The sequence below is a fragment of the Excalfactoria chinensis genome, chromosome 5 (genome assembly GCF_039878825.1).
Source record: "Excalfactoria chinensis isolate bCotChi1 chromosome 5, bCotChi1.hap2, whole genome shotgun sequence".
Lineage (NCBI taxonomy): Eukaryota > Metazoa > Chordata > Aves > Galliformes > Phasianidae > Excalfactoria > Excalfactoria chinensis.
The window spans coordinates 44,869,365-44,895,375 of NC_092829.1; the positions used below are offsets into that span (position 1 = coordinate 44,869,365).

The 26,011-nt window shown below is 40.8% G+C and overlaps 2 protein-coding genes across 6 annotated transcripts in view; both read left to right on the forward strand.

Annotated features, from left to right (window-relative positions):
- SHANK2 (SH3 and multiple ankyrin repeat domains 2) overlaps positions 1-26,011 on the forward strand; it is a 292,208-nt gene that overhangs the window by 258,704 nt on the left and 7,493 nt on the right. For 3 of the 5 annotated variants that reach the window (XM_072339252.1, XM_072339253.1, XM_072339256.1), the window contains 3 exons: positions 11,717-11,847; positions 13,184-13,295; positions 14,417-16,829. In XM_072339252.1, the coding sequence (XP_072195353.1) occupies positions 11,717-11,847; positions 13,184-13,295; positions 14,417-16,829 (2,656 nt within the window). Of the gene's footprint in view, positions 1-11,410; positions 11,471-11,716; positions 11,848-13,183; positions 13,296-14,416; positions 16,830-26,011 lie in introns of all 5 variants that reach the window. The other 2 variants (XM_072339251.1, XM_072339254.1) reach the window with 1 other exon arrangement.
- On the forward strand, positions 1,229-6,964 carry LOC140253574 (uncharacterized). Its single transcript, XM_072339257.1, has 2 exons — positions 1,229-1,875; positions 5,816-6,964. The coding sequence occupies exons 1-2, from the start codon at positions 1,797-1,799 to the stop codon at positions 6,673-6,675; spliced, it is 939 nt and encodes a 312-aa protein (XP_072195358.1). The 5' UTR covers positions 1,229-1,796; the 3' UTR covers positions 6,676-6,964.

The following is a 26,011-nucleotide window of genomic DNA, read 5'->3' on the forward strand; positions in this document are numbered from 1 at the left end:
GTTTTCTCATGCTAACTTCTAAAGTAATATTCTCTGTCTGTTATTTGCAATATGAAAAACGTGATTTTGAATCTGTCACTTAAGCACAGCTCTGTAAATGGTTTATTTGGATCAGGGCTGGAACAAGTTAATTCCAGATTGAAATGTGCTCAAGGTGGCAAGTTCATGAGTATTAGTCTAATTTCCCAGCTGAAAACTGAAATCATTTAATTTCAATGTAATATTTTTTATAACCATAACACTTAGGTGGCATAGGCTCAACTTGTTCTTTCTTTCCTCTAAATTTGATCATAAACAAGTCTGGGTTTAAATGTTGACCTTAAATACTCTTCCACTGAATCAAGTGTTTAGCCATGGTTGGCCTTTTAATTCTTGGTGATATGTTGACAAACTGGTTACACATTATCTACTTTTAGTCTTGGATTATTATTTTTTTTTCTAGTTGCATTCAGATAAAAAGTTAGTTTTCAGTGGGAATAGCTAATGCAACAGAGATTCCTTTTTAACCATTTCCAAATAAGTAATCTGTTTTTCTGCAGAGACACTGCAGATTTATTTGTCAAATACAGTTGCTTCTATGACAAGCAGCATTATCACATGAGCTTCTATAGTCCATTCAAGCTTGCTTTTGAAATGAGCATATTATTATCTTGATGCTTCACCCCGCTTGGTATTGGACAGCTGTTCCAGAATTTTGTTCATCTGCTTCTTTGAAAGCATTATCTAGATTCCCATGTGTACTGTTTGCCCAAATTGCCCTTTACACAATTCCTCCCAACAAGGAGGCATTCAGTCCTGAAGTATTTATCAAGTACTTATCATTCTTTAAAAAACTAAGAAGGACAAAGTCATTTGCCTCTGTATGGGAAGTTAGAAAAATCTTAAAGGAATGCAATGGATAGGAGAGTGCCTACATTCTTTCTGTGCATGCATATTTGTATTGAACACGTATTAGCTTCTGGTCTTTTTGCTGAAAACAAATTGCCAGTAGTTGAACCTAAAAAAAAAATTATTAAAAAAAAAAAAAAAAAAAAAAAAGATAAAAACAACACTGCGGTGGCATATCTTTATGTGGTTTAAATGCATCTCTATGCATTTTTAATATTCACTTGTAAGGCTAATCCTTTAGTTTTAGTATCTGATTTTCATGGATAATTGACAAAGATACACAAATTGTACTGGTTAATGAAAGAAATTAAACTAAACTTGCACGCTTATTTGGGGAAGGCAGTGGAAAAAATGTATATGCATATGCAGTACCTGATGTTACAGCCTAAGTTACTAGACCGGTTGACACCAAGGAAGAATGAATGTCCTGTGTTTCCATCACTTTTCAAAAGGAAAAATTCATGTGCCAAATATTTGACTGTGGTTGACTGCAGATGCTAGAAAAGGTGGGTGATACTGCATCATATAGGTGCAACTGGCATTGTATTAAGTTTTGCATAACAGATTGTGCCTGGTACAGTTTCTGTCTGTATCTATCTTAGGTATTTACAAGGCATCTGTCACCTTGGTACCTAAGCAGTTTGAAAAATGCACCCACCCCAGGAGGCATGATGCAGATACAGGCAGAGGCCCAGGTCCAGAGCAGCAGAGGCAGGTCCCAGGAAGCTCCCCAACTGTGGTACCGCTGTTGTTGAGCTCCTGGCCCACTTGTGGCCAAGGAACATCTCCACCTACCTGTCAGCAGGAAGACGGTACCCCACCCCTCACGTCCAGCTCTACTGGTGGGGAATCTGAAAAGGAAATTTAAATGGAAAAGGCAACGGTCCAGTAGCAGAGGTGAAACAGAAATGGTGGGATTTCAAAAGGAGGGATTCTTAAAGAACAGCCCATCTCAGGGGAGGGATCAACTGCCAGTCCAAGTGGCAGGTAAGGCACAATACAGGCATAAGTTGCAAATGTTCTTCAGTGAACAAAAGTTAAAGAAATATCTCTGCTGTCTCTACAACTTGTCTATATCCAAAGCCCTGCTCTGTTCTTGGCCTCTGTCTTGGTCTTCTATCCCTACAGTTGAATCAAATGTTTAGTTCTCAATGTATCTCAACCAGATAACCTCTACAATTCTACTTATATCTAATAACTTGAAAAATTGTCATTAGGAAAGCATAGTACTGAAACCTATGGCTCAAGGAGACAATATGGTGTAGCAGTGCTCCAGAATGATGGATGTATTCATGCACTCAGCGGCTCTATAATCCTGTCATAGACACCATGTTTAGAACAGTTCTCCTGTGGCCACCAGGAACAATTGCACCACTGTTATGCCACACCAGACCAAGCTTTGTATCAGCCCAGTACAAACACCCTTACAGGAAGCCATCTGTGCTGCAGAGGTAGAAGACTTGTCTGACAGCAGGAAAGAAAGGAAGATAGTTAGGACTTTGATGTTGGCTCTCTAGTAGCTTTTACAGGAACCACTTTAAAAACAGGTTAATCATAACAAGATCAGTGAGGTAAAGCAGAAAACAACCTTCAGAAACTTTAAATTCCCATGTTACTTTTGGAAATATCTGCATCGTGCAGTGATCAAGCAGTGAAGGCAAAGTGCTGTGGGTCACTGACTTCCAGAGCTTTGCATTTCCTTTGCTTCATATGCGTGCTCCTTTCTGATTCCCTTACTTGATCATTTAAGGACCCAAATGGGAATCGTGCCCTAACAGAGCAAGGAACATGAGGTTAGTTTTTTTACTGGTATTACCAGGCATAAGTAAAAAAACAACAAAACTATATATTCTGTCTGAAAGTCTGATGTGCCAGTGTGAGCAAGATGCTGCAGGTAGGAATGGAATGGAATGGAATTCGCTTCACACCTGAAGAAGCTGGTTGTGCTTCTTTCTACCCGCTTTATTTTAAGCTCGATTTTAAAAGAGAGAGAATTTTTAATGGCAGTTAACAGCCAAACAAGATCAACCACCTTGATGCATAGGTCAATCCACAGTCAATTTTGACTTGGCTGCCTTAATGCTCTCTCCTCATTTATTTACTTTTAAAGACCCACTTTGCTAAGGAAATGATGTAAAGGCAATTGGTTGAGGTAATGGTTTCAGCCAACTTTAATCCTGCTGTTTAAAACATGGTGCTTTTTCGTTGGATAAGGACCATTTACAGACAAACCAAGTTTTCCAGTTCCCTACTTTATGTAACAGGCACAGCTTTTCCACAGCACTGACCCAGCAGCTGGTGCCATCACCTTAACAGGAATGTAAGGCAACTTTTGATCATCAAGAAATGGATTTATTGGGCAGAGACTGACACATTCATCACTGTGATTTCAGCCATTGACCTTGAGGCAGATTTCCCATCGATGCTCAGCAGTGAACGTAGTTTGTGTCAGACCATGCCTGTAACAAACCTTTGGTTTCTCCCATGCCCCATCGCAGTGCTTCACAAAGTTGCCAGAAAACAAAGTGACTAGAATTGTTGAATACTTTGTGATGTATAGTAACAGTTAATGAATATTTCTTGCTAGTCAAGTTAACAAACCTATGCTAAAACCTGTGAATGTATTCATTATTCATAAGTATTCGCCAGTAGTTTCCACAGTTAACTTTCTCCCATGGGTTCTCACAGACTGTTTGCTTGGACTCTTTGTCATTTGTGTTATTGGTCACTGATGCCAGATGCTTTTCCTTCAGCTCTGAAAGGCTGAGAGTATTGATTAGGAGGATGGCAAATGGTACTCTTTCATAGAGAATTAGGGACTTTGCAAAAGTGTATAATACTTCTTTCAGATAAACTTTTCTTCACAAGCCTCTGGCAAAAGTGTAAGCATACACAAATAACAAAAGCATTACTATCCCCCTAAATCTAAACAATCTTAGTGAAACTATTTACAGAAATACTCATAAATTAATGTGAATTTTGGAGTTTTTTCTTTTGTTTTGTTTCAATTTTTTGACTTTTAATTTAGTTTAGATCTATTGCTTACCAATTAGTTGGGCTCTGTTTAGAACATGTCCGGAAAATGGAGTTTTCAAATATGGGGCTTTTCTGATGATATATCTAAAGAAATTCGAGGACATTTTGTATGACCAGTGTATCTACCACAATGAATATATATAACCCATTTTCTTTCTCCAATTCCATAGAATTTAACTGAAATGTGTGTTTGCTATGTGTGGTAAAAATAGATCCCCTGGTTTGTTTTTTTCTTTCTTTTCTTTCTTTATTACATGTGTACTCAAATAAGAAAATGTTGAGAAATACTTTTATAGTCCTACAGTATAGTTGTTAAGAGAGATTTGTTAGTGAGGAACTGCAGCTGTGGCTGTACTAGTAAGGCAAAAGGGAAAAAGAATTGTGAAGTGAGAAGTAGGTGTTACAGATAGGTTGATATTGTCCTTTTCAAATCTCTATGGAGTAGAAGGGCCAATGATTGCATGACAGTTTGTCCCTAAAATCCATTTTCATAAGGAGATCATGCCTTTTTGCAAATACAGTCTCATCCTCACTCTCCATTAAACATGCAACTGGACAGTCAACTAGATAGAGACGTAGTGTGAATACTTTGAATGTGAATACTTTAAAGTAATGAATAAGTTAAATGCACAAATAATATCCATGGCTTTAGCATTAAAATATCATAATTATATTGTGCAGAACAGAATCCCTTTTAGAACAGTGTAATATTGAAGACATTTGAGCACAGAAATAAAAATTGCCACATTAGAGTTAGAGTAGGCAGGGACTGATATAGAGGACAAGGGATCCTTGGGTCTATCAGAAGGAGCTTTCATTTTAAAACCATATAAAGCAACAACAACAAAAACACATAAGAACAAGAACAAAAGCACAAGGAAAAACAAACAAAAACAAAACAAAACAAAACAAAAAAACAAAACAAAAAAAAAAAAAAAACACAAAAGCATACGCTGGCTCATAGGCAGAACCAGAAGTATTATTTTTACTTGACCTCAGCACTACCTTCCAGGTGTAAGCTCACAGCTTCATACTGAGGTCCAAAGAGCAGCATATAAAGTATTTCAAAGAGCAGAAATTAATCCTTACAGAATAACATTTTTCAGGACTGGGATGATAGAGAGTAGGCATGACACTGCCACGGGGAATCACTTTCACCTGCTTTCCACCATATGCCCTCAGACAAGGGGAGAAGTAGATGGGGAAGAGCAGGGCTTACTTATTTTCAGAAGACAATGAGATCCTGGAGAGCAATGCCCTCAGATACCATTACCTACTCTTTGGAGAAAAGAGCAAGAAAATCCAGCAGATGTGGGGGAGGGCATTGCTCACAGGATGAGTGCTGTGGACAGCCACCATCGCTCGCAGCAGTGATTTGGGAGAGAGCGCACTTAGGGGTAGGGGTGACGTGAGACGTCGGACAAAAGTGAAGATAGCCAGCAGTGCTTCAGAACAACAAAGGGCTGCCCTCAGCCAGTGGTGGAGCACATCTGACACCACAGGAAGCTCACTTGGACAGTTGGCCCTGAGCTCATCCCAGGGATGTCTGACTGACACCACTGCAGTGCATAGGTGAGCTTTTTGATAGGTTCACTGACATTTCCTGTCACAGTCACAATGAGGTGAATTGGTAGCTCCTGCCTTGGGATGCAGCATGGCTGTGTGTGTTGTGGGTACAGGACAGTGTGCATTTATACAAAAAGCAGTTAATAACATCAACTGCCACATGCCCAATGCAGTCATTAAACTTTAGCCCGCCCTTCCGTTTGCCCAAACACATACACTCTGGCTTCCCAACTGGCTTCTTTCTATGTGTTGTCCAATGCATGTAGATACCTCCATCTGCCTGGCCTCAGATACAGTGGTTGTTGCTCCTCTATTTGATTGCCAGATGTCACTGGGGAACAAGATGGGGAGGTTCCTGGATCCTCGGGGCAAGCTGGCCGTCTCCGAGGGAGCTCGCCGTCCACGCCGGCTGAAGAACAGGAATCCTCGGTGCCTGCCTCTGACGAAGACTCACCGGCCAGGACCACAGAGAGCTGGCAGTGGCCGTTGTCCTCGTCTGAAACGCACAGCAACGTTGGGGAGGATTTTGAGGGATTTCAAACACCAGCGCGGACTCCGGAGTGTACCATGGACATACAGTCTCCCGGGGATCAGTCACTCAGTAGGACTCCTCAGTTTGAAAGTGACTCTCCTGAGGAGGAGGGCAATGATGACATGAATGAAGAGCACCGTGGTGTTGAGCCTGTCCCTAGGGATCGGGGTTGGAGAGGGCAGCCCCAGCTAACAGAGGGAGAGAAGCTGTTAATGGAAACCAACAGTAGGATTGTGCAGCTGCTGGAAAATATCAAGAGAGAGCATGCACAGTCCATGGGTCTCATGTCACAGTCCATGGGCCGCATGGAGCTGCAGCTGGGCATTGTGGCTACCTCCACAAGAGCCATCCATAACTACCTGTCTGAGATTTTAGCTTTTCTCAAGCAGCCACGGACACAGGTCCTTGAAACACGCATCTCCCAAAGAGCCACCCCCCATGTTGAGTTAACCTGTGCCTCAACATGGACTGGTGAGGACGCAGTGGCAGCCTCCACTGTGTGCTTACCAGGGGCCGAAGGGACGAGCGACTCTCGAGAACCGCCGCAGGCCACGCTGCCTTGTCGCAGTGGCCGGCTGCAGAGAGCCATAACCGAGAGGGCCTCGTTGCCCATGCCTACACGCCAGGCAAAAGGGGGAGGGAAAAAAAAATAACCACACCATAGGATTTTTAGGGTTTTTTTTAATGTGCCTGTCCTTTTAATTCTTAGCCATAAGGCCATCAGTGGCAGATTTCAACCATTTCCTACATTGGCTAACATTGTATTCTGGCTGACTAGATTAGTCTAACATTTTGTAGTTTATATTTGCACTGTTAACAATGTGTGCTGCTGGTATTTGAAGAGCATTTGCCTCTGTTCTTTCACTTTAACTTCATACAAGCATTTTTTTACTCTGTGCCAGGCATTCATTGCTTTTCTTACAAATACAAGTCATTTCTTGAGGCAGCTGTTTTTTGAGTTTTCTTTCTCCATTATCCCATCCCCTCTGAGCAAGCATTCTGGAGTTGGTGGTAAGTATACAGGTCTTGGCAATACTCGCCTCCAAAACTGTGTTCGATCAGTCTTTGCCTGGTGTTTCTGGCATGCCAGCCTGAGGTGTTGGGGTTAGCCTGTACTGGATCATGATCATTCTTATCCTCTGTGGGTCTGACAAGCTCACTTTCTAAGACCCTCGGTGGAGCTAATCCACGTGTCTTGGCTATGTTGTATTAGAAGTAATGTTGCCAGGAGCATACGTCATATTTATCTTTTGGGGCTTGTATAGTAACGTGCCACCAGATCTATCTAGGCACCTGACTCTCATTTTCAAAGTTCCTTTTACGATGGATCTGGTGGTTGGATGGGCAGCATTATAATTTTTCCTCTGAGAGAGTCTGGGGATTTGAAACAGGAGTCACTAAGCAATGTGTTCTTGGGGATAAGAGCCATCTCCTGCACCAAATCTACTAGGAGGAGACTGTCCCCTGTAATTATCACAGATATTAATTATTTAAGAAAATGAAAAGTAAAAAGAAAAAGAAAGAAAAAAAAAAAAAACAACTTGCCTAGCAGCCAGACCTCTTGAGAATGTAAATGTCGTGACTTGCTGTTGGGTATTCTGCTACTATGTCTGTGATTAAGAGCTTTTCATCAGAGATAACCTACGTGCTGATAAAATACAACTACTTTCTGTGCCTTTAGGCCATCTAATTTCCTGAGGGCTGGCACCCTGAGTAGAACATGGGTGCAATTGGTAACCCACAGGGCAGATGGAAATGCACTTTGCAATAAATTATTTTATATCTGTTGGTGCTGCCTCTCTCGGGGGAATTTAATATAGTGGCACTCAAATTGCTATATGCATGCAGAGGCATCAGACTGGCTTATCCATGTGGTATCCCTGACAGTTCTCTGGAAGGATGCTGTTACCAGGAGTCCCTTAAGCGTGGTAACTAATGATCACAGGTGTAGCATGGCTCCTGTGTTTGACTCTCCACATACCTTTGTAACGTCTTGTAAAGATTCGGAAGAGTTTATATGGCAAAGCAGTGATGAATTCCTCCTTTGGCAAATACTAGAAAATAACTGTAGGCCTAAAAATCCTCTTCTGTGAATACAGCTGAGTGGTGCTCTCTCTGTCTGGTGAGCCATAGCCTCTTCTTTCTTGTCTTTCTCTGAGACTGAAGTTAATCAAAATAAAGCAGATATAATATTTCATTATTCTACCAGTCAGCCACAGATTGCTCCCTTATAAGTGTGCGTGTGTGTGTGCTTGTGGCTGTACTTTGCTAAATGAATGGTTTAATGATGAAATGCAGCTGGCGTGGCCAACCTCCAGTGTAGGCTCTTTGCAGTAGAGAATATTTCTTCCCTTCCACCTACATCCAGCTGCGTTCCCTCTGAGACTACCACTGGAGGCATGCCTCTTCGGCCACACTGTTGACACATTTTACACCAGGTGCAAATTTTAGCACCCCTTCCATGGCTTTTTTATATCTCTTTTTGTTAAAACTGTTTGTAAATGTGTCCTCAGAGAATTTCCAGTACAAACTTGTAAGATTCCCCTCTCGCTGATACAAGAAAAACATGCTGCTGAATATTTAAGATCATGAGAATGTTGGGAGAGAAGTCCATTAGTGAGCTTTGACAAATTATTCCAGTACGTGCGGCCTTTTGAACACATGTTTCTGGTGCGTACATGGTTTGCACACTGGTACTGTGGATATGAACAGCTGAGCTAAAGGCAAAGACAAGTGGAAGTTTGTCCCAATACACTTACATCTTACTTCTTTGGGATGAGTTTGAACAAAGCTGAATACAAATCAGCCGATTAATTTTCTTGACCTAATTAACGCGTATCTGATAATACAGTGAGAATGTTTTTATTTTACATACTACTTTCCCTTCAAAAGCGTGGTGCAGTAGTGTGGTCAGATGCTAAGATTTTGACGTACTCTGCAGGACCCGCCATGTAGCTGCTGCCATTTAGAATAAATCGCATTCCACTGTAGTTTTAAAAGGACACCTTCTGCTCTACTTTTGCATTTGGATCAAAGACAGTAGAGAAAAAGAAGAAGCTGCACGGATGCAGCAGTGCTGCTGTTGGAAAAACTGCATGAGGAACACCTAAAGAGTTCCTTGCAAAGCAGCTTAAGCTGTCACCTGATCTCTCCCTTTTCTCAGTGCTTTAGCTAGATGTGGAAAGACACAAAATCACTTGAGTGGGAGCAGTTATAGAGTGGGAATGATGGAGAAACTGTCCACAGTCGAGAAACCTGCAATAAACTCACACAGAACAAAGTTATTCCAGCTGGAAGTAGTAGATGATATTAATAAATGGTACCAACTGATATTTTGGTCGGATCTTAAAGTAAGATCTGACTTACTTACAGTATTGTCTAGCAAAATCAGTGCAGTTGGAGAGTGTGTATGTTTCATCCCCAAACAAATATTTTCATGCTTTTTAAGTGTCTGTCATAGCCTCATCACTCCTTCCCTGTAGCTTTTTGTTGTCTGAATGGGTATATGGTTACATGTGTCTGTTAAAATAAAGGGGATCCTTGTTCTTACATGATATATTTATGTTTACAGATTTTGAGTACCTAATGCCTCATTTTCACAAACTTCCTTCTCTCTCTATCCCAAAGACCAGTTTTAAGCCTTCTGGCATGATATAAAGGGTGGGAAAGACTTAATGTGAAATCTCTCCACCCTTGAAGTGATAGATCCCCTGAATACAGTTTTACAGTCTAGCCATATTTTTGTTGTATAGGTCAAATGTTAGTGGTGACACCATTGTTTTATGATGCCTTTTGCAGAGCAGAAGTGCAGAAATTTTTCCTTCAGAAGTTCAGAGTTTGTATTACAAAATCTTATGAAATGTGACTTGAAGTTTATTTTATTTTTGAGTACATGTGATGATTTTAAGATTATCTTTTTCCTTTTTTCCTTTCACTGAATGATTTAAAATATGAACAAATAAAGCAGACCAATGGAAAACAGTCAAATGATAACTTCAGTTGAATAGAAACAGCAGCACCAGTCTTGTGGGAAAGTTTTCAGCACTGTTCTGATTCTCCTCAGTCTTTCCTGCCTACTCCCTGACCCTCTGTGACACTAAAATAACCACTTCTAGGACAACCTTCTTTCTAATCAGAGGGCTAAAAGTTCTTCCCTCTCTTCCCTCTCCTGTTTAAAATGTCATCCTTGCATCTGCCAGATTTACCATTTAGAGGGATCAAAAACTTTTTTCCTCCTGCCTTATTCCCATCCATATCCAGGGCTCTGAGTATGCTGCTCTCCAGTGTGAGGTAAAGCTTAAATCCCTAAATCTGATGCTTTGCAGACTAGCATCATCTGTAGACTGCCTGCTTTGTTTTTTTTTCTTGTTTTTTTTTTTTTTTTTTTTTTTTTTTTTTCCAGTCTTTAATAACCTAATGGAGTAGATAGGCTTTTCTGCTGAAATAAAAATCTAACGTTTGGGAGGTGGATCTAATTGCTGAAAATTAACAGTGCTCCTGCTCACGTTGTGAAAGCCTAGTAGCCAGGCTAAGGTATTGCATTTACATAAATATTGCAGCCAACATAACTGGTCTCTACTCTGGTGAAACTTCAAAGGAAAGGCACAAAATTAGCATGATTATTAAGCACAGAATAGTCAATGCGGTGCAGTCCAATCTTTCTTAGGGAATCAAATGTCTTGAAAGGGGTAGAAAGGAAAGTTGTTGGTATGGTCAAAGTTTGGATTCTAGTGCAGGTTCAAAAATCAAACTGTTCTGTTGGCTTGGGCTACTCATTTAATTTCTCCATGCCTTAGTTTTGTAGTAGCAGAAGTAGCAATAAAGGAGCTGTAAGGCTATAATTAGTTGATTGATTGGTGCTTTGAGGTCCTCCATCTGAGAAATGTATTAAACACTAATGAATCTTGTTTGTGACCACAGCTGGAACTGCTAAAGCAAATGCTCTAAAGTTCAGAAGATCTCAATTGAAGTTTTTTCCCTGTATTTTATCATCATGCCATACAGTAGATAAGGTTCCCAAATCCAAATGTTGAAATTCTCTTTCTGATTTGGACTTTGACTGTTTGGTCTCTTTCTGACCACAACTAAATACATTCCTAAAGTTAATAAAATAATAATCATAATAAATAAATAAATAAACATACCATATAAAAGTTTCCTTTGAAGAATGATGCAGTTGCTTACAGTGCTAATCTAATAATCCAAAATAATGTAAATTACACATGATTAATTGAGGAAAATAGGCATAAAAGAGCACTTCTGGAGTACTTGTTATTGTCCAAAATATCACTGAAATTCTGATGACTAAGTACAGTCTGCTTATCTCTATTTGAAACAGTTCTTTACAAATTCATTATTTCTAAAGGTCTTCTTTCCATTTCTATATAGATATTGTCCCTTCACATTTTGAAGGTTTGAAGAAGAGGATTGTTTTTCGAGTCACACTAAGTAAACATTAAATGCATGCAGGCTTAAAACTAAAGCATGCATGTTATGTAGCAGCAATAAAAAGTGCTCGGCTTGCACGATTTATAATGCTCAAGCATTGCCTTGTTAAAATGCCAAAAAAATTTTAAAAAAACTTTTTCTTTGCATTTTTTTGAAAAGTAAATCTCTTCCTTTGACCTTGCAATACTTAATTTTTCAGGTTTTGAACAAATGATATTTATTTTACTGAATACTTTTATGTTACAGATAAGGTGGATGAAATAGTACCAGTTTCCAAGCCATCAAGAATTGCAGACAATGCAACTGTGGATTCAAGAGTGGCAACTATTAAACAGCGGCCTTCTAGTAGATGTTTTCCCTCAGCTACAGATATGAATGTGAGTGGTAGCTATGAAGTACTGCTTTCACTTCTGAAACTGTTTGGAAAGGATACTTTGCTAGTGTACAATGTTCAAAGCACAATAGAAATGAATTTAAAATAATGCTTTATGTGCTCATGCTGATTTTATTACCTTGTAGCTTTGATCTACTCTGTATTTCTGATAATAATTCATTTAACAGAAGAGCCTCTGGGCTCCTAAAACCTTTTGTTGTTACATTCTTATATCTACTCTGAGATTGTCATTTCAACAACATTGCTATCTCGGTGTTATTGAAACAGAAGTAAGTGACCTTACTCTTCCTTGTAATATCAGCCAGTGAGATAACAGTAAGTTGTAACTTGAAAGGGTCAGTACAAAATTAAGACCAAATGAAAAAACATCACTGAAAATTGAAGTACATTAATGCAGTTTGAGTGTCAGTATTAATGCAGCCACACAATTTCCACTAATGTAAAGGTTTCTGCAAGTTCATATTTTTTATTGTTCCTAATGGTCTATGTAATATCTTGACAAAATAATATACAGTGATTTGAAAGGGAAGAATTGAATACATTGACTACAGTATATAGTAAAAATTTAGTTTCAAGAACTCTGAAATTGGATTCCTCAGTTGTAGAATTTGCTTCTACGGCACTTATGTGTGAAAAAATAATTGTTTTTATTGTGTCTTAGATGTACTTTTCCATTGGCCACCCCTTTGAAGCAGCCCCTGCCTCGACACAGGCACTGCGGTATTCTCAGTAGCTTAGGAAGGAAGGAAGGAAATAAATAGAGACTTATTTGTGACAGAAAACAAATAGTTGTGTGATAACCTATGTTGAAGGGCAGTTCAGTGCATTGGGATTCAGGGAACATTCTGCAGTTCCTAGTTGAGGATCTGTCTTCCTGTGTAACCTTGTGCAAAGTACCATCTGTGCAAGACCCAGGGAGTCAGTCTGCCACTCAGTAGTGAGGAGAGTGTACAGCCTGGTGCAAAGTGAAAATTAATAGTGATACAGTGTGTGGTAATGTTTTGGAAGTGAGTGAAATAAAATGCAATTGCTCGGGCTTCCTTTTTCTCACAGCACACCGATTGTGCTGTAAACTTAACATATTACCTTGTAAATTCAACTAAATCTACTTACAGCTGTTGTCATTTTATTAGCCTATGTCTCAGCCTTCCCTTTCTCTTCGCATCCTTCTTCAAAGAATAGCAAATTTGCTGTTCTCCGTAAGAATCCCAAGAGGGGTAGGTAGTAGATTAGTTGATTTAACCAAGGAGTTATTTACATGTGGGATAAAGTTTTGCACTCTTTAATGCTTGTGGGTTCTTTTGTTTGCTTTTTTATAGTCCATGTATGAGAGACAGGGTATTGCTGTGATGACGCCAACTGTACCAGGGAGTCCTCAAGGTCCTTTTCTGGGTATACCTCGGGGTACAATGAGAAGACAAAAATCTATAGGTAAAATATTTCTCGTGCATAGTTCATTTGTGCATCATTCACCCCTCTTAGTAATTCACCTATTTTTGTACTTTCTTTCTTACTTCGGTGAATTTTATTTTTTCTTTATACGGAGTTCCTGGAAAAATAAGTTTTTGTTTAATTTTCCACATACTGCTTTAATAGCTGTAGGCAAGTATTTTGGAATTCTAATTTAATTCCTTTCTTTAAAATATGCCCTTTATCCAGAAATAATTGTGAGAAGGAAAAGGAAAAGAGAATAGAGCCAAAAAGAAACCAGTGCAATTCTATTGCAGAGAGAAGGAAGGAAATAAATAGGGCAAAATATTATTCATTTTTGTTTTGCTGTTGAGACAAAAGTGTTGTAATGCTGTGTAGTAGTTTACAAAGTAATCCCTATTGATCAAAGGGAATAAAAATCACCTCCTTTTCATTCCAAAGAATTGTGTCAATTAATGATTAAACAAAGAGGGGTTGGGGGGGGAAAGCAATCCGAATTTGAACTTGTTTTGTTCTGGGTAATCTTAGTAGTGATATTTCTCAATTTAAAAACACATTACGCTGATATAAAATTGGCCTTCTAAATTCTCCCATCATCGAGTTTATTTATGTTAAAAGCCATATTTGTAAGAATGTAATGTCATCTTTTGAAATAAAACTGTATAATTTTTTTCCCTGTAGGATCTTCTCAGTCCCTTTGCTAAGTTTCAGTGCATCTTAAAAATTCATTAGTTGCCTTATTTTATGCATTTGGAAATTGCTAGAGCCAGGCATACGCTACTCTTTTGCTCAGAATGTCTTCCCTGCTCAATAATTGTGGAAGAAAATGTGCTTCTCTACAGCTACCTTGATGATACATAAAAACAAAACATTTGCCTACACATCAGTGATCAGTTTAATTAAAATTCTGTAGCATCCTTTTTAATTCTGACATCTGGTCTCTGGAAATTCAACAAGAAAAACACTTACTGCTTGAATGAGGCAAAAGACCATTTTTGCAATTATATACAGGCCTCATGCCATGTGAATTATACCCTCACATTTTAGGCTGGATACAGAGATGGTATAATATGAGGGATTCCAGTGGAAGACAATGTTTTAATATGCTTTCTGATTTTTAGGAATAACAGAGGAAGAACGGCAGTTTTTAGCTCCTCCTATGCTGAAGTTTACCAGAAGTCTTTCAATGCCTGACACCTCTGAAGATATCCCTCCACCACCGCAGTCCTTACCCCCTTCACCACCACCACCTTCTCCCTCCCTGTACAACGCTCCCAAATCCCCAACATCAAGGAGCTATGGAACTATCAAACCTCCATTTAATCAGAATTCAGGTGCAAAAATATCTTTGGTTAGGCCTGAAAATGTGGGAACAATGATAAGAGACAAGGGGATTTATTTCAGACGAGAACTGGACCGCTACTCGCTGGATTCTGAGGACCTGTACAGTCGGAGTGCCACAGCTCAGGCAAATTTCAGGAACAAGAGAGGCCAGATGCCTGAAAACCCATACTCTGAGGTTGGGAAGATTGCAAGCAAAGCAGTTTATGTACCAGCCAAACCAGCAAGGCGGAAGGGGATGCTAGTTAAACAATCCAATGTTGAAGATAGTCCGGAAAAGACCTGCTCTATTCCAATTCCCACAATTATTGTGAAAGAGCCGTCCACCAGCAGCAGCGGGAAGAGCAGCCAAGGGAGCAGCATGGAAATTGACCCTCAGTCTTCAGAGCAACCTGGGCAACTCCGACCTGATGACAGTTTAGGTGTCAGCAGTCCATTTGCAGCAGCCATTGCTGGAGCGGTGAGGGACAGGGAAAAGCGGCTGGAAGCAAGGCGTAATTCTCCAGCCTTCCTCTCCACAGACCTAGGAGATGAAGATGTTGGACTAACACCACCGACACCACGTATGAGGCAATCTAAATTTACTGATGAAGCAATGTTTAGCAGTGAAGATGGCTTTAGGCAGCTTATGTCACCGTCTCCTATTCCTGCACCTAGAGAGCCTGAAAATCTTTTTAATAGCAGTGAACCCAGCAATCAAAGTGATGCAAGGACATTAAATGCTTCGGCCAAAACGAAAGGTACTGAAAACAGTACAGCGGCAGCTAAGTCCACGAATGCATCCACCTCTGATAATTACGTTCACCCGGTCACAGGAAAGCTGCTAGATCCAAACTCACCACTAGCCCTCGCTCTCTCTGCCAGGGACAGAGCCATGAAAGAACAAACACAGCAGATTCCAGGCAAAGTGGACACTGTTAAGGCTGACCTTAATAAACCACTTTACATCGATACAAAGCTGAGACCTAATATTGAAACGACATTTCCTGTTACTGCTACTGTCACTAGGCAAAATACTCGTGGCCCACTACGAAGGCAGGAGACTGAGAACAAGTATGAAACAGATGCAGGGAAAGAAAAGAAGGCTGAAGAGAAGAAAAACATGTTGATAAATATTGTGGATACTTCACAGCAGAAGTCAGCTGGCTTGTTAATGGTTCATACTGTGGACACGGCAAAGTCAGATGATACGCCTGAGGATGAGGAGGAAAAGGGAGCTGAAATGGAACCAAGCCCTGAAAACTCACTGTCAGAGAGGCCAGAGGGGACCGAGGAAGCTGAGAGTGAGCTGAACGTGCCTGCTGTGCCTGAGCCACCGGCATCTCCCTGCAAAACCATTGTGGCGGCGAGCTCTGTCGATGACCCAGTCATCTTACCCTTCCGCATCCCCCCACCACCCTTAGCATCAGTTGATATTGATGAAGAATTTATTTTTACTGAGCCACTACCACCCCCCTTAGAGTTTGCCAACAGCTTTGACATCCCTGATGACCGCTCGGTGCCCGCTTCAGCTCTCACGGACTTGATTAAGCAAAGGAAAAACGGCACACCTTCACCTGCGCCATTTGTCACCAGCCAGCCAACCAATTCCTTAGACAGTAAAAAGCAAGTGGGTCTTTCAAACTGTTTGCCTGCCTCCTTTCTGCCACCCCCTGACAGCTTTGACAATGTCACTGACTCTGGGATTGAGGAGGTAGACAGTCGAAGTAGTAGTGACCATCACTTAGAGACAACCAGCACTATCTCAACGGTGTCCAGCATCTCTACCTTATCCTCAGAAGGGTGCGAGAACGTGGATACTTGTACAGTCTATGCAGATGGGCAAACATTTCTGGTGGACAAACCCCCAGTACCTCCTAAGCCAAAAATGAAGCCCATAATCAACAAAAGCAATGCACTTTACAAGGATGCGCTAATTGAAGAAACTGTAGACAGCTTTGTTATTCCTCCTCCCGCTCCACCCCCACCTCCCATCAGTGCGCAGCCCAATATGGCAAAGGTTGTTCCCCAAAGGACATCTAAGCTATGGGGAGATGTGACGGAGGTGAAAAGCCCAATTCTCTCAGGCCCAAAGGCTAATGTTATTAGTGAACTGAACTCAATACTCCAGCAAATGAACAGAGAAAAATCCTCAAAGCCAGGGGAAGGATTGGAGTCACCTACTGGAACAAAAACTGCAAGTCTCAGTACAAGGTAAATGTAAATAACCAAATAACTTACTGAAAAAGGCTGGATTTTTTTCATCTCTTCCCTAACTTTTCCTATTATATAAGTTAAAGAGGAATGCACCTTTTATTGTACATACTTGTTATACAAACAGTTTTACAGAGGGGAAGATTTTCCTATATCACCAATGTTTCCGTAATCAACATCCTAGGATAGGGGCTCTCAGTATTCTCCGATTTCTGAGGCAGTTTGCACAAGCCTATCAGTTGTTTTGACACGAGTTACTTAGATTTGTGTTTAAGTAGCACTTTTCTCTTTATTTTTTTCCTTTCAAAATGTGATGATAATTTTTCTTCAGTCTCATAACTTATTTTGGCTTCAAACAAGTGACAAAATGTTTCTGACTAAGCTTACTTCACATTTGCTGTGCGTTATTTAATTTTTGCTTGTATCTCTAATAATTGACTAAATTGTGAAATATGAGGCCTGCTCCAGAATTAATACCATCTTTTTTACTATGTTAGCCCATGATGTCAGAGGTGTATGTTGGTGGTATGGTAGTAGAGGTTGATCCTTCCCACCAATATTCCATTATACTTTATTGCTGTACAACAGATAGCAGTGGAGTGGCATTGTGACCAAATGGTGTCTGACATGGAAATGTGTATGCAGTGAAAGTGTGGAATGGAATTCCTCCATGCAGAAAAAAATGCCACCCACTGACATTCATTAATGCTTGCTGAACATTTATAGAGACCACATAGTGGATGTGGGCACAGTGAGGCAGTGAGTGATGCTTTTCAGCAGTGGTGTCAGTGACAGCAAGTCACCACTGCTAATGTAGATTTTTATGAGTGCAGCATGCAGGTCCTTGTTCACCACTGGTGAAAATGCACATTTAATAATGGTGATTGTGTCGAAAAATAGTGTTTTGTAGATGAGAATTTACTCTATCAAGCTGTGTTATTGTGTTCTTTGTATCTGCTGTAGAATGGAAATAAATAGAAGGCATTACTTTTGGAGTGACCTAAGTATGAAGCCATCTTAGGAAATTTCTCTTTGGCATCACTTTGCACTGTTCATAGTTTTGCTGAATGGTTAGTTTATTGTCTCTTATCGCTCAGCTTTACTGGTTTTAGGTTCTTGCTTTCTATTGTCAGCGCTTGCTAGTCATGAAGTCTATAGGTTGAAAAGTGTGGCTCATTTCACCCAACAGCACCATCCTCGTAGTGCAGTGTAATACATGACGATACCAAAGGTACTTTGAATAGTCAAACACCATTAGGTAAATGCATAGGTAATTATGTAGTCACTTTTCTCTGGAATATGGTGTAATATCATGAAATTTGCAGCAGTTAAATGGACTTTTTACTGAAGTATTCAATATTGTTTAGCCTGGCCTGCCCCGAAGAAATAGATTTTCTTTGTTTTTTTTCTTTTTTTGCAGAGATGTAGTGCTGATTTTGCTCATTAAAAAATGTAGCCCATAAGTAAATTTTATTATAATTATTCTGCTGGATAATAATAACCTGGCCTTTGAAAATCTACCATTCTTTGCATGCATTAAGATGATTTTCTTTCAGGGAAAGGATGGCTCTGTTAAATGCAAGTGATTACTTATTCAGAAAGCAGTGTGATCACAAGCCTCAGGGTCAGGCCGTTACATTATTTCTTGCAAGTTGTAAGCTATTAACTGGTCACAGAATGGTCTGGAGGTTATATGTCTTTTAGGATGAAAATATGGAAGAAAAGTTTTGCAATTCTGGAATTCCTATCAGTATTGCTTGACTAATTGGTGTGAAATTGAGTTGCCAGTATGGGAAAAGCTTTTAATGCAGTGAAAACTCTACAATGAAAAGATAGATATGTACTGGCTGCTTGATGAAGACAGTCTTTACTGAAGTTAGCACAGAAGCTGAACCCTGTCCATGTTGATTTGAAACTATCTAGGGAAACTGTAAATCAAAACCTGTGCACTGTTTGAATTTACGTAAGTCTTGTCTTTCAGATGACTCCAAGTGTTTCAATTTCTATTATTCTTCCTTTATCTTCAGTTTTTTGCTTGGGCTTGATCGTCGTGCTAAGTTATATGACGCCATTGCCTATGGCATCATATGTACAATATGTTTATTATCTTCTGTATTTTATACTGGTAGTCATTTCCAGGTTGCAGTGTAGGTCTTTATCATCACTATTTTATTAGTTAATAACTGAGGCAATGGTACTGTAAATATGTACTGCATTTTAGAGAGAAAAAAATGAAAAGTAGAAGCAAACAGTTACTTCTTTTCTTTGAAAAGAAATTTAAGCCAGTAGAAAGGCTGCAAAAAGTAATTTGAAGAAGTAATTCACTTTATTTGAGAAATGAAAATAATCATGTAAGAAAGAGCCATACCTTATGTATGTCATTTTAGAGAAAAATCTTGGACAGCAATTGGAAATTATTTTGCTTTTCTGTCCTTTAGTCTTTTTAATTCTTATAACTCAGCCTTTGCAAATGGTTTTCATTATGGACTATAGAGTCTGTAGAGACAAGTAGTTGCCTAAAACTTGAACACAGGAAGTTCCATACTAACATGCTGTAAGGATGGTGAAGAACTGGAACAGGTTGCCCAGAGAGGTTGTAGAACATCTTTCTATGGCAATATTCAAAACCCTACTGTAGGGAACCTGCTTTACTGGGGGGTTTGGACTCGGTGATCTCTTGAGGTTTCTTCCAACCCCTGCAATTCTGTGATTCAGTGACACCACTTGGAAGCAAAAACTCACAAGGAGTCATTTAAATCTGGCTGAAATTCTACTTCATTCCTGAAAAGTCTGCCTAAATGCATGTATTTGCAAATTAGAGAGAGGTTCTTGAGCTATAAAAATAATGAAGTCAGACCTTGTCCAGTTCTGAGACTAGCAGAGGGTGAGGGAGGATTGATTTCTGAGCTGGAGGAAGAGTGAGAAGGAGGGAACAAAAGGCTAACAGCAATATTATCACAGTGGAGAATCACAGAATCACCAAGGTTGGAAAAGACCTACAAGATCATCCAGTCCAACCATCCACCCATCACCAATAGTTCTCACTATACCACGTCCCTCAGTGCAACGTCCAAATGTTTCTAGAACACCTTCAGGGTCGGTGACTCCACTACCTCCCTGGGTAGCCCATTCCACCGCCTGACCACTCTTTCAAAGTAGTGTTTCTTAACGTCCAGCCTAAATCTCCCCTGGCACAGCCTGAAGCCATTGCCTCTAGTCTTATCACCAGTTACACCAGAGAACAGGCTGACCCCCAGCTCACTACAGCCTCCCTTCAGGTAGTTATAGAGAGCTATAAGGTCTCCCCTGAGCCTCCTCTTCTCCAGACTGGACAATCTCAGCTCCTTCAGCCACTCCTCATAAGGTCTGTGCTCCAGACCCCTCACCAGCTTTGTTGCCCTTCTTTGAACACACTCCAGGGCCTCAGTATCTTTCTTGCAGTGAGGGGTCCAGAACTGGACACAGTACTCAAGGTGCAGCCTCACCAGAGCTGAGTACAGGGGGACAATTACTTCCCTGTTCCAGCTGGCAGCACTGTTTCTGATGCAAGCCAGGATGCCATTGGCCTTCTTGGCCCCCTGGGTACACTGCTGGCTCATGTTCAGCCTAGCATCAATCAGTACCCCCGGGTCTATTTCCTCTTCACAGTCTTCCAGCCACTCTGCCCCAAGCCTGTAGCGTTGCCTGGGATTGTTGTGGCCAAAGCTCAGGACCTGATATTTGGCTTTGTTGAACCTCATCCCATTGGCTTCAGCCCAGCTATCCAGCCTGTCCAGATCTCTCTGTAGGGCCTTCCTACCCCCAGGGAGGTTGACACTTCCAGCTTGGTGTCATTTGCAAAATTACTGAGGGTTCACTCAATGCCCTCATCCAGGTCATCAGTAAAGATATTAAAGAGGACAGGCCCCAGCACTGACCCCTGAGGAACACCGCTCGTGACCGGTCGCCAGTTGGATTTAGCTCCATTCACCACCACTCTCTGGGTCTGGCCCTCCAGCCAGTTCCTTACCCAGCCAAGGGTGTACCTGTCCAAGCCATGGGCTGCCAGTTTCTGCAGGAGGATACTGTGGGAGACAGTGTCAAAGGCTTTGCTGAAGTCTAGGTAGACTACATCAGTGCCCTTTCCCTCACCACCAGATGGGTCACTAGGTCATAGAAGGAGATCAGGTTGGTCAAGCAGGACCTGCTCTTCATGAACCCATGCTGGCTAGGCATGATCCCCCAGTTGTCCTGCACATGCTGCATGATCTCACTCAAGACACTGAGTGTTAGGAAACACTTCTTTACAGAAAGGGTAGTCAAGTATTGGAATAGGCTCCCCAGGGAGGTGGTTGAATTGCCATCCCTGGATGTGTTTAAGAGCCATCTGGATGTGGTGCTCAGGGATATGATTTAGCAGAGGGTTGTTAGAGTCAGGGTACTATGGTTAGGCTGCGGTTGGACGTGATGATCTCCAAGGTCTTTTCCAACCTGGGTAATTCTATGATTCTATGATTCTAAGACAATCTGCTCCATAACCTTCCCTTGCATTGAGGTCAGGCTAACAATCCTGTAGTTCTCTGGGTCCTCCTTACAACCCTTCTTGTAGATGGGAGTCTCCAGTCTTCTAGGACCTCACCAGTCAGCAAGGAGTGCTGATAGATAATGGAAAGTGGTTCAGCTATCACCAGTTCCCTCGGCTCCAGTTTCTTGTTTTTGTTGTGTTATATATGCTCTGGACTGCCCATCTTTAATATCAGTTCTGCTCTTAGAAGTGTCTACATAAAGGCCACAGTTGCATAGTAAATGCTTCCCAGACAAAGGTTTATTTTTACTGCTTTTTCTTCTACCTTACCTTTAAAAACTTAAATAAATTACAGCCTTTCTAGTCTGATCATGATTGACACAATTTTTTACAAAGTCATAATGTATTATGATCAGGGAATACTATCTTGCCAAGGTATGAAAGCTAATATTTCAATTCTGAAGCTAAAATTCTTCACTTTTTTTTCTCATATTATAAAACGTACATCAACCAATTGTAGAACTTACAGCCCTTTTCTTTGAGGCAGTAAGAGAAAAGGAACAAGGAAGTTTAGCTTTCAGAAAGCAAGGATTCTGCTGAATTAAAGAAAAGTGATGAAAAATGTGTAGGTCTGTTCATACCCTTCAGCCAAGGAGAAGTAGTGGGAAGTATTATAAATAGTAATGTTCTCAGGCTCGCTTGGGTTCTGCTCATAGCACTAGCAGCCTGATGAAATTAAAATATGTATTTCTCCATTGTGAAACATGAAGTTATAGCCTAGGAAGCAGCTCTAAATACCTCTAGGAGTTATCTCTGTACAGCCAGTGGATATACAAATGTAGCTCAGTTACAGCAATTGCACCATTAGGGCAGCATGAAGGTGAATTAAATTGTAAATTGTTTGGGAATAGCTTGTTACAGAAACCGGCAAAATTGATCTTCTTTATATGTTTTTGAGAAATGAGGATCATGAAGAGATTGTTCTACAATACTGAGCAGCATTTCTCTCTCAATTATTACATTAAAAAAAACCTAGTCTTCCTTTTTTCAGTGTACATAGCTTTAGCAGTAATTCTATACCATGTACTTACAGTTTTCTGTGGTTCTTATGGAGACGCTGATTTTGAAGATTTTTAAATAGAGCATGGAAATGTTTGGCTGGAAACCATCTGCTGCTCAGAGGCGGTGACTAGCTGCAGGCAAGGAAGAGGAGCCTGGGAAAGGACAGAAAAAGAGGAAAAAGCAAAAGGATGTGCTTGTTTCATTGTACGAAGGGTTTGATCAGCAGGCTCTGGACCAGAGGTTTTGAATTCCTGTGGGCTCATCCCACTCTTCATGTTGGCCATCATCCGCTTTAAGAAATTTTGGAGCTGATTCTTAAAGGTACAAGTTTTCATCTGGTCCATCCATGTAGTCAGGATCTCAAATCAGAGGCCATAAAACCCAGCCATCACTTCCTCCTTTTCTGCCCCAAATTCCTTACAGCAGCAGCTTATGGCATTTGAGTACAGGGCCCTACCTGAGCCCAATACTCAAGATCAGAATGTGCTGCCCGGGGTTGCATTGCCCATCCCAGAGCTTGGACATGCTCCACGCTGGGAGATGAAGCACTCCCCACAGCTGGGCAAAGAGGAGGGTAGCGCAGCAGCATCACCAACTCCTACACTTACAAATATGACGAGGCTACAAAATTTACTTGATAGGCTACTGACTGTTGTATGAAGCTGCTAAAAGGAAGGAAGGAGAAGGCTAATGCAGGGTTTTTATCAGGTTAAGAGGAATGCTCGCTCTGTGAACCCAGCAGTTGCTTAGCGACACAGTGATCAAGAGCAACTTGCAAGCTGGCTGCATAATACCAGCAGGATTAACGCAGGACAGCCTGTGGCTGCAAGAGAAGCAAAACCCCTAGTGTGAGCATCATGCTTCCGCCTCTTCTCTCATGTGCTAATAAGGAATAATACACAGGCACCACTGTGCCCTGCCATCACCGCCCCAAAATGGTTGATAGCTTTGAGTAGGAAGGAGCTAGTTCTATTCTGAAGGGCTCTCCTTCTTCCCAGACTGTATTCACACAGCATCCATGTTTGGCCTCCTGGCAGGCTGAATGTCAGCCTGGCAGTGGGAACTGCTTGTTGCAGATGTGGGAGTTGCACAGAATGCTTAACCATGCAGCATCAAGTCCTTCAGGAAAAAATAACCAGTATTGTCTTGACAGATCAAGTTTTAAAGGGGGTACTGTCTGTGGTCAGGCTTGTGTACATTTCTGAGGCCTTTTTATTTGGATAAGTTCCTATACTTTAACAAACAGGTGAGGTAGAATTGAATTCACGCATGGGTCTTAACCCTACGTTTGGTTTATTCTGGTTATGAAACACGTATCTCATGGAGTAATTCTTGATTTTTCAGTTTACTGTCATCCCACTGGCTTCATTTCATATCGTTAACCATTTGTCAGGCACTTTCACAGGATTCCTTGCTTTGTCAGTAAGTTTTGCAGCATCTCGGTCATTCCATTTTGTCATTTTTATTTGCTCTCATGGCTGCTGCTCTCAGAAGTGGGTCATGCTGAAGTGCCATGAAGTAAGTGTTTACTATAAAGCATAGAGTACTCCATGTTGTACATTCTGTTTCTTTTTAATGCTCACTTGATACTATTGCATTTTAGTGATTTTGATGTTGATTTTGATACAAAATGCAGTGTGGATTAGCTCTCCTTATCCAGAAATGATAGCTATTCTCAAACCAGACATAGGATGTTGTCTCCAACTGAAATGAAAGCCACTTTCATAGGGCGGGTATTCAGCAAAGGTTTTTATAGTCTCTCCACATAAGAGTGGATTCCTGAACTTGTACCCGGGCACCTAAATATGGAGACTTAATTTTTTAAGTGTGCCCAAACTCTGCTTTTAGGGTATGTTTTTGAGGGAAGGGGGAATGATAAGTGCACTTTTACATGCTTATGTAAGCTCTTAAGTAAAGACAAACTAGACTTGAAATAACCAAGTTGTGCTGCAGTGGTAACAGCTGAATCTTTCCCCACTGGAAGCAGGGAAAAGATTCTCCCACTGTTTTTGATCCAACATGGTGGAAGAGCTTTGTCAGAGACAGCAAGTATTCTGCCAAGTCAGAGAATAAAACAGCTCTTATGAGAAAAACTATAATCATCTGGGGGTTTGATTTTTTTTGTTTTGTTTTTGTTTTTAATGGGAGGCTCTTAGGACCTATTGCAGTGTGCCATCTTTCACTCGTTTGCTTTTAATGTTAAGTTAGTGGTGAATTTGAATCCTGCAAATCTGATTTTAAATTTGTAATAATTTCTTGCCTACAATCTGTCATGATGGCTTATTACTTGGAGACATAGGAATTATATACTGTGGTTTTAATATGAGACAACATAATGGGCATTACCAGCAGTGCAGCCTTAGAGCAGCAAATGTTTGCAAATTACTTCCATATGCTGATTCCAACAGGGCAAATTTTATTTAAAATAATTATCAGACTTTTCACTTTATTAAAATGAAATTTTGGTTTAGGTAGGTTTAGCACATATTTAATATGCTTAATGTAACAGATGATAGAATAAGGCCTAATTGTTCCTATTAAAAATCTGGAAAACCCACAATACAATGAAAACATGCCTGCCCTCCAGCTGGAATGTGCTTGCACCTATATTGACCAGGATACTATCATCTGTGAAATGCAAGGCAGCTGAGAGTTTCAAGGCGATCTGCACCAGACAGCGCTGTAGTGACATAAATTAGAAGTGGGGATGGATGGGAGTTGCACAAAGGTGCAAACTTTTTTCCTTCCACACTGGAGTTGATACAGCAAGTGAAAGTAGAGGGGAAAAAAAGAATCTTGCAGTAGAAGACTCGAGACAGGAAGTCTGGAAATGCAATCTTGGGCTCCAGCAGGCTCACATGGCTGTCACGAGGCTGAGCCTGTGCCACAAAGGCTGCAGAGCCAGCTGCAGTCAGAAGTAAAGCACAAACTTTGTTTTGCAGGTTACTGAGTGATTTTGCAGACAGCGGTGACCTCAAGTGGTTACTGCAAAACTGGTCCTGCATAGGGCTGCTGTGGCAGTGCGTAGTGACTCAGTCTTTGTTCTCAATGTGGAGAACAACTGAGGTGTATTGCTGGAGGATTACGTGCGTTAACAAAGTGCTCTGAGCTTTCTGATAAAAGGGTTAATGTTTCTATTAGCCTGAGTGCTGAAGTGGCTATAAACTGAGCTAGTGTTGAAGCATCGTTCATCAGCTGAAATAATTTATTGTCATTCTAGAGTCATATTTTAACAGTCAGTAGTCCTGATCCCTTGGCTTGAGAAAAGCCAGATGCCTACAGATCTTTTAATACTGCTTGTAGCCATGAGGAGCCATTACTTTCATCTAGGCTGACGGGAAGAGCAAAAAAGTCCAATGTTGCCTCTGTTGCTTTGCTCACCCAGTACTTCTGCCTGTGCATGAGAAGGGGAGGTAATGCAGGTCTACAGAACTCTTAAAGAGTGCACAATTTACTTTGGGGGATTTTGTTTTAGTGTCTTGATGTAGTTTATTTAAAGGAGCAGTGACAGTGATCTCCTGAATGAGGATTTACAGGGAGTGTGCGAAAGGAATGATAAAGAGAAGCAGCAGCAGAAGCAAGTTACAGAAACGAGAAGGAGCTGTTGGCCAAGTAA